Raw genomic sequence first — 8,384 nt, forward strand, 5'->3', positions numbered from 1 at the left:
AGTTAGAAGTGTGATTCTAAGTTTCCTTTTTATCAAAGTTGTTAAACTCAGCTGAGCAGTGACACATGCCAGTGATTTCAGTTATTCAGGAGGCTGAGGTAGAAGGATCATAAGTTTGAGGCTAACCTCTGTAACTGAGAGACCCTGTCTCGAAATTAAATAAATAAATAAACAAGCAAACAAACAGGGCTGGGGATGTGGCTTAGTGGTAAAGCATCCCTGGGTTCCATCCTTAGTACCACGCACACACACAAAAGTTGTTAAACCAATTCACTTAAGACTTTTTAAAATTTTTTTCTTTTATTGTGGTTAACCACTAGGGGGGTTATTTGGTCAATTTTCCTTACAGCACAAAAAAGAAAAATCTTGACATCTTTCATCTAAGAACAAGATCTATATATGAAACAGTATAAAAGTAGCAGATGTTTTTGAGAGATAATGCTCTTTAGTTCTCAGGTCTGAATTCATGTTGATGAGCCAATATTACTTAAAAGCAACAAAAATGAACTGTTCACCCATCTTCAATTATCAGCCATCAAAACCCCATTCTGCACGCCTGACAGCTGATCTAAAGCTGAATGGCATGCAGCAACTAACTGAAATAGTAACTTTTACAGATTAAACGAGAAGTACCCTATGAAACGTATTCACTTCTGACTTTTATTCTACTTATTGCTGTCATATATGATATTGGAAAGAAATCCTATAGCTCAATTCTTACTATAGTTTCAAAAACTAATAAAATAAGGCAAATAAGAGAAAAAAGATTCAGAAACCTCAGTAACAGTGAAAGTAATACATTAAAAATGTGATGCAGCATCACACAGCTATTAAATTTATAAACAAAAATTAAATATCATAAAGAAACAAGGCATCATTTAGCTTGGGACACTATAAATTAAACCTATTTTTCTTGAAAAAAATCTGGCAATATTGAATAGAACTGTAAAATGGCTTCTTGCCTTTGAGCTAGTTATTTTATATTTGGGAATATGCAAATAATTTCTAATACTTTCTAGCAAAGTTGTTTATAATAGTTAAAAACTGGGACCAATCTAAATGCACTACATGCAAGAAAACAGTTAAGCAAACCAGAGTATAATAAGAATGAAATACTACGTAGTTTATAAAAAATAATAAGAATGCACATTGTCAATATTAGAATGTATGCACATGTAATGATAGTAAGTGAAAGAAAACAAAAAAGCTACAAAAACACAGCTGCAGTATTTATGAATTTTTTTTGAGATTTTTTAATATTTATTTTTTTTTTTTAGTTCTCGGCGGACACAACATCTTTGTTGGTATGTGGTGCTGAGGATCGAACCCGGGCCGCACACATTCCAGGCGAGCGCGCTACCGCTTGAGCCACATCCCCAGCCCAGTATTTATGAATGTTAAGACCATAAATCATTTAAGAGAACTTGTCCACCATTTGACCTAGCTATTCCCCTTCTTGGACTCTACCCAAAAGACCTAAAAAGAGCATACTACAGGGACACAGCCACATCAATGTTTATAGCAGCACAATTCACAACAGCTAGAATGCGGAACCAACCTAGATGCCCTTCAATAGATGAATGGATTAAAAAATGTGGCATTTATACACAATGGAATATTACTCAGCACTAAAAAATAACAAGATCATGGCATTTGCAGGCAAATGGATGGCATTAGAGCAGATTATGCTAAGTGAAGTTAGCCAATCCCTAAAAAACAAATGCTGAATGTCTTCTCTGATTTAAGGGGGGGGGTGACTCAAAATGGAATAGGGAAGAAGAGCATGAGAAGAAGACTACTACTAAATAGAGAAGAGAGGTGGGAGGGAAAAAGAGGGAGAAGGGGAATTGCACGGAAGATGGAAGGAGAACCTCATTATTATACAGAATACATATATGATGTTGTAATGAGAAAAAGAAAAAAAAAGTGTGTCACATTAGATTGGATAGATAGAAAGGATGGAGAGGAGGGGAGGAGTAAGGAGGATAGGAAGGGCAGCAGAATAGAATTGACAATATGATTGATGTATGTACATTCCATGTATGTATTATACGTCAAAATTCATTCTGCTGTCATGTATGACTAAAAATAAATAAATAAATAAATAAATAATTTTTTAAAAAGACTATAAATCAGAAGTGAGAGCAACATAAATAGAATTTTATGTTAATTGGATTCCTGTTTCTCTGCTGGAAAATAAAACATAATTCTAAGGTGACAAAATGACCCAATTCTCAGTGTTCTTCTGTCTTCCAAAATACATACTGAGTTAAATGCAGGACATGGACTTCACAGTAAATGCAAAAACTATACTTATGCTGAAGATACACTTGTTTATATTTTAAACTATTTTATAATACCAAATAAAAATAATAGACTGTACTTTTCCTCTTAGGAAATACAAAATATCTTTCAAGGGGAATACATAATAAGCAAATATGATCATCCTTCTCTTACAGATTGAAAAACCAACAAAAACAGTATTAACAAACTTGCCTAATTCCTGACTCCCTACCCTAAAAGCATTTTTGGAAATAATTATTACTACTTACAACTCCTGCTTCTAATTTAAGTTGCTCCTTCCATTCTGAATAATGTGTACGGGACTGACCTTCTCCAGAAACATGGAATGGATGAGAATAAACCATTCACCCTGACTGAAGTAATACATATTTAAACTATTTACTGTTACTGATATTTCATATCAGCAGAAATATGAAAGTTTACTTTAAACTCTCTACACAAGTTAGTGAATTGTAGAGAAAAGATGCTGGAAGCACATCTTCTTCTAAGAGTTGCTTCCATCGGCCAAGATGTGAAAGTGGCTGGCAACAAAAGATGAAAACCCAAACATTTCAGAAAAGTGATCTGCCTTCCAAAAGGATCCTCCAAATAAACCAAAAGTAGCCACTTTAAATAAATAAAGACCTTTTGAGAAAACAAAAATCTAATTGGCAGACTATAAATTTCACTCTTCATTTTCTAAAATCCACCTCAAATGTTACTTCCGCTCTACAGATTTCCCTGAAGACCTCAATCCACAGATGTTTCATGATTTGTGCTTTAGAGCACTTTTGGGCCTACATCTTTTATAATGTATAGGATTTCATTATCTGTTCATGAGCTTATGTAACTTACTTTCAGATTCCCAGAGGGCAGCAATATATTCTTCATCGTTGAGGAATTAGGAATATAATATGTAATAGTTGTTAAAATTAAATTTAAAGACCAAATATTAGGTAAAGGATGGCTATTACAACATTTAAAAGAAAAAAAAAGTGTGCTTGCTGGATGTGGTGGCACACACCTATAATCCTAAGTACTAAGGGGGCTGAGGCAGGAGAATCAAAAATTGGAGGCCAGCCTGGACAATTTGGTGAGAGCTTGTCTCAAAATAAAAATTTTAAAAAAGAATTAGGGATGTAGCTCAAAGTGCTCTTGGGTTCAATCCTCAGTAACACACACAAACACACACACACACAAAAACAAAAAAACAAAAAACAAAAAAACACACCACTGTGCTTGCAAGACTAGCTCACTCTTCTACTTGGAAGCACAATATTCTTTTCAGTCAGAATCCTCCTCAAAAAGGAGCCATAGCTCCTTGGAAAGGAGGGGTAGGAGAGTTAATTACTGAAGTGCTAATTGTTGCTTAGAATAAACCTTATAGATCCTAGGCATCTCTACAGATGCAAGTCTTTTTTTTTTTTTTTTAACAGATGTATCAACACGTCATTCAAGACAGATGACAAAACTAAATCTAAAGTGCAAAATGCAATGAAAAGTTTAATAGCTTCTCTAACGCCCTAAAATAACATCAAAATTCACAACTATAGTAAAGCTTGCAGGAGTAAAATAAACACCAGCTTTAAAAAATATCAAACTTAGTAAATAAGCCTATTTATAGATTGTTTTAACAACTTAATGAAACAATTGTGTGTGTGCTGTTATGTCCTACACTGAATGACCTAAAACCAAGTTACTTATAACCCTGTGACGAACAGTGAAGCAAAAAAACTAAATGAATGTCCTAAGAGGTCAACGTTTTCAAGGAGTCCCTAGAAAAAACATCAGTTTCTCTCATCTACTTTTAAATAGTTTTGTGCATTAAAAAGTTTGGTTTTTTTTTTTTTTAACCATTGAAAGGGCAGTGTCTCCACCATTACAACAACTTTTTATCAATGCAGTTCATGCGGTTCTGAGTGTTAAACGGAACAGATGAGTAATCAACTGCTAATCTTGAAGTTAGATATCAAAGTCCTAGAATAGAACAAGCTCTTCTAAGCAACCAGGATATCCAGAAAAGTACAAAGAATCAAGAAGCAATGAAGCTAACAGTGACTGCAAGTCGTAACTGAGCTGGGGGCTGCCCCGGGCAGGTCGTCCACTCTCTTGGCGTGCGCGACACGGGGCTGAGAGCGACCCGGGCTCGCGGAACGCTCGCGGACCTGCAGGCATCCAACTCCAGGGCGCTCCACACGGTCCCTGTTCCGGGAACTGAAGACAGCTGTTCGCGCTACCAGGCACGCTGCACGCCGGGCGAGCCCCAGACGGCAGGCTGGTCTTCCTCCACCGACCCCCGCGGGGGTCGAGCCTGAGCTGCCGACCCCGGGAGCTGCGGGCCAAACTCGACCCCACCCACTGCTCCACCCCCTCCCTGACTCCCACCCAGGACCCCGGCGCCGCGGGACCGGGGCGACTTCCCTTCCGACAGCACGGCGCGGACCGCCAGGCCTCACCCACCTTGCACTCGTCGCTCTTCTTTTCCTCTTCGCAGAAGTTGACCGGCGCCAGGCCGGGCAGGTAGAAAGCGCTGCCCCGGCGCGGGCCTGGGCCCGCCCCTAGCAGGAGCAGCGACAGCAGCAACAGCCGTGGCCACCGCGGTGGAGACGACGCCGGCAGGCTCGCTCTCATGACGGCTGCTTCGGGGAAAGGGCAACCGAGCCTAGGGGCAGAGCCGGGAGGAGGGGCGGGGAGGCGCGGAGACCACCACCAGGCCGCCGAAGACCAAGGAGGCCAGCCCCGCGACGGCTAGTTCCGGCTGCGTTGGGAGACACCGCGGGCCCCGCAACAGAAACCGAACCGGACCGCGACGGAGCATGCGCGACGGCGTTTGCACATGCTCAGTGAGAGCGCCGCAAGCGCAGCGAGGAGTTTCCGGGAGGCCGCGCGGAAGAGATCCACTTTCCGGGTTTTCGGCGTGCCGGCTGGGCGGCTGCGGGACCGCGGTTCCGGCATCTCTTTCTGATTCCGAATTCCGGTCTAGAACTCCCGTGGGGCGCCGTAGGCGCGGAGCTTGCTGCTCTGTCTTAATTTCTCATAAACATCGTACGGTTCTCCGGCCACACTGCCTGCGCACGGTGCGCCAATCCCTACTACGGAGCTGGTGCTCCAAATAGTCTGGGAGGGAAAGTTCGGGGGACGTTTCGTTGGATGCAGGATAAGGAAGCAATTAGCGAAGAACTAGCCGTAAATCCTTAATAGCCACTCAGAAGGATGTGCATGGACAGTCTCCCAGCATCGGATACGGCGATGCCTACTTGTGTGGGACACTGATTGTCTGCACATAATTGATCTTTTTGAGGAAGACTGGGGAATGGGGTGGGGAGGAAAATAGGAGTAGGTGAATAAAACGTGGTGTTGACATTTCTTTGCAAAGGACGAAACGAATACACCTGAGAGCTCAGGAAAGTCGTTCTGGAGAAATAGATTAATGTTATAACTACCCTTGAGCAAGCTCCTTTTCACCTTGATGTTATATGAAGTCCAACTGTGCAAGTGCATTACATATTTGTGCGCCTGTGTGTGCATTTTCTGAGTATTTTTCAAGAAGGAGTTTATTTGGGGGGAACAAAAAAAGTCAATCCAATGGAGTTCAACAGAATACTTAGGAAAAGTGCGTCGTATTAGAGTACAAAACAAGGATTCATAAGCAGGGGAAGGACAGATACCTTCAGCTCAGAATCTAAGAATTAGCGAGTTCACAAAATACACAAATTCAAAAAAGTTTGAAACCCCACGAACTCCTATCTAAATTATTGTGGCTGCACGTTTTCCCCAGGAAAAATTTATAACTTTCACCAAATTTTCAAAAGTATCTAGCACTCTGCAAACAACAACAACAACAAAAAGTTAAGAACCACTGACATATACTGTGGGATAGCCAGAACAATGAAAAATAAAATTCTTGTTTACAAGTGTAGTTAGCACTGACCTAGAACTCCTGCTTTGGAGTGCCACAGGTTATGTGATCTTGATCACATTAATTAATCAAGGGAGAACTGGGCAGTAGAGGGAAAACAGAAGAAAACAAAAGAACATCAATCTTTCTACCATTATTATGAAGATTAAGTGAAAAATGTATGAGACTCATTGGTTGGCACAGAGGATTGGTGGGCATTTTTACAACAAAAGCCAATGTAATAGGGACCTGAGCAGAGAAGCATCTAGATAGCTTTCCCTCCATTTACCTGCCCCTCAAATCAATCAACATATTGAACTCTGGAATACAGAAAAGAATTTTTAATACTACATGCTTAAAGTCATGCATACTTCCAATGTAATAAGAGTAAGTTGCTGGGGCTGGGGATGTGGCTCAAGCGGTAGCGCGCTCGCCTGGCATGCGTGCGGCCCAGGTTCGATCCTCAGCACCACATACAAACAAAGGTGCCGAGAACTAAAAAATAAATATTAAAAAAAATTCTCTCCTCTCTCACTCTCTCTTAAAAAAAAAAAAAAAAGAGTAAGTTGCTGTTCTCCCCAAATAGGAAAAAATTTAAAAAGATGGGGGAGGGGATTTTACATTTTTATTCTCTGTTTTGCCCCCTCAGCTATAAGGATTGAACCCCCATCCCTGCGTGCCAGGCAAGTGCTCTACCACCAAGATACATGCTCAGCCCTTTTTATTTTTTTTGAGACAGGGTCTCAAAATTATCCAGGCCGTCCTTGAAGTTATGAGCCTCTTGCCTCAGTCTTCTGAGTAACCACCATACCCAGCTTACCATTTATTTTTCTGGTGTCAATGAAACCTGACCTTCACTATTTCACAGCCTCCACTCCAACATTTTCCTCCTTGTTTTCTCCACCTCAAAATTTGGAACTGCTGCCCACCTGCTTCACAGGCTCAAACCTGTTGGGATATCCTAAAATTCTCATTCACTTACTCCCCATATCCAGTCCTTCAGCGAGTACTGCTGGGCCAATGAACTACAGACCAGTAGTTTCCTTGTCCAAAGCTATTACCCTAGTCCACGCCAAAAATCTTGGTTCCCTGGACTCCTCTCTGCAGTAGTCTCAGCTTCCTCTCCTGCCAAGAGTAATCTTACACAAAGTTGACATCCGCAATTCTGCTCTACTACTTAAACCCAGGCACTCCATGGTACTTAACACTATCTTGAATTATCATGTTTATTTGTTCACTGTCATATCCCCATTGATAAGTTAACTCCAAGAACAAGAGCCTGGTCTCTGCACCCTACACCTCTACATCCCTGCAGCCTATAGAAAGGAGGCGAAAGGAACTGAGAAGCGCTACAGACCAGCGTCGCCTACCCACACAGGTTCTAAATCTGAATTTAGAATCGCAGACTTTCAGCCTGAAATAAACCTGAGGCTTTCCAGACGCATGTTAAACGCCTTTTTAAAATTATTTATTTATTCTAATTTGTTATACATGATGGCAGAATGCATTTCATATTACGCACAATTTTCCAAGTCACTGATTGTGCACAAAGTATTTTCACACCATTCATGTCTTCCTACATGTACTTAGGGTAATGATGTCTAACTCATTCCATCAACATTCTCCTTCCTTCCCCCTCCCTCCCCTTTGCCCTATCTAAAGTTGGGTGGCTTCCCGCAAGGACTAGGACACCACTAGAGGCTGAGTCCACAGCGCCCTGGAAATCCCTAACCTTCCTTTCAGACTCCCAGGCTTCCCCATACTCCAGGTCCAGCAGCAGAAAAAACCTGGACAAATGGAGTTTTTTTTAATGAAAATGACCTCCGGATTCCACACACAGAACGGGCTCAACCAGTGAGCGGAATGCACATGCGCATGTCAGGCCGGTCGCATCCTGCCAACTCCTACTCCGACACGTCATCCGCCTGGCCTGCGCCCGGTGGGCGGGAATCCGGCTGGGCTGGGCCGCGGGGCGGAGCGACCCCTTACTTCCGGATCCGGCCTCTCCCTGGGCCACGCCTCCCGCGGGGTTCCCTTGGTTACCTGGTGCAGGGCGGGGCGGAGAGACATAGCTCCGCCCTTCACTCAGGCAGCCAGGTGAAGTTCCTGCTTTGCGGTTCAGGTACCCCGGGCGCTGTGGAGCGGGAAGGCGCGAGGCGAGTCGGGATTCCAGTTCAAATAAAGAAGTTTTCCTTGCGTCCTT

The 8,384-nt window shown here is 42.3% G+C and overlaps 1 protein-coding gene across 2 annotated transcripts in view; it reads right to left on the reverse strand.

Moving 5' to 3' along the window:
• TM9SF2 (transmembrane 9 superfamily member 2) overlaps window positions 1–5,103 on the reverse strand; it is a 59,730-nt gene extending 54,627 nt beyond the window's left edge. Inside the window, exon 1 of one of the 2 annotated variants that reach the window (XM_081276174.1) lies at window positions 4,744–5,103. In XM_081276174.1, the coding sequence (XP_081132300.1) occupies window positions 4,744–4,914 (171 nt within the window). In that variant the 5' untranslated portion in view covers window positions 4,915–5,103. The remainder of the gene's footprint in view (window positions 1–4,743) is intronic. The other variant, XM_081276175.1, reaches the window with a different exon arrangement.
• Window positions 5,104–8,384: the final 3,281 nt, after the last annotated feature.

The sequence above is a fragment of the Spermophilus citellus genome (genome assembly GCF_964194105.1).
Source record: "Spermophilus citellus genome assembly, chromosome: 1".
In the NCBI taxonomy this organism is placed as follows: domain Eukaryota; kingdom Metazoa; phylum Chordata; class Mammalia; order Rodentia; family Sciuridae; genus Spermophilus; species Spermophilus citellus.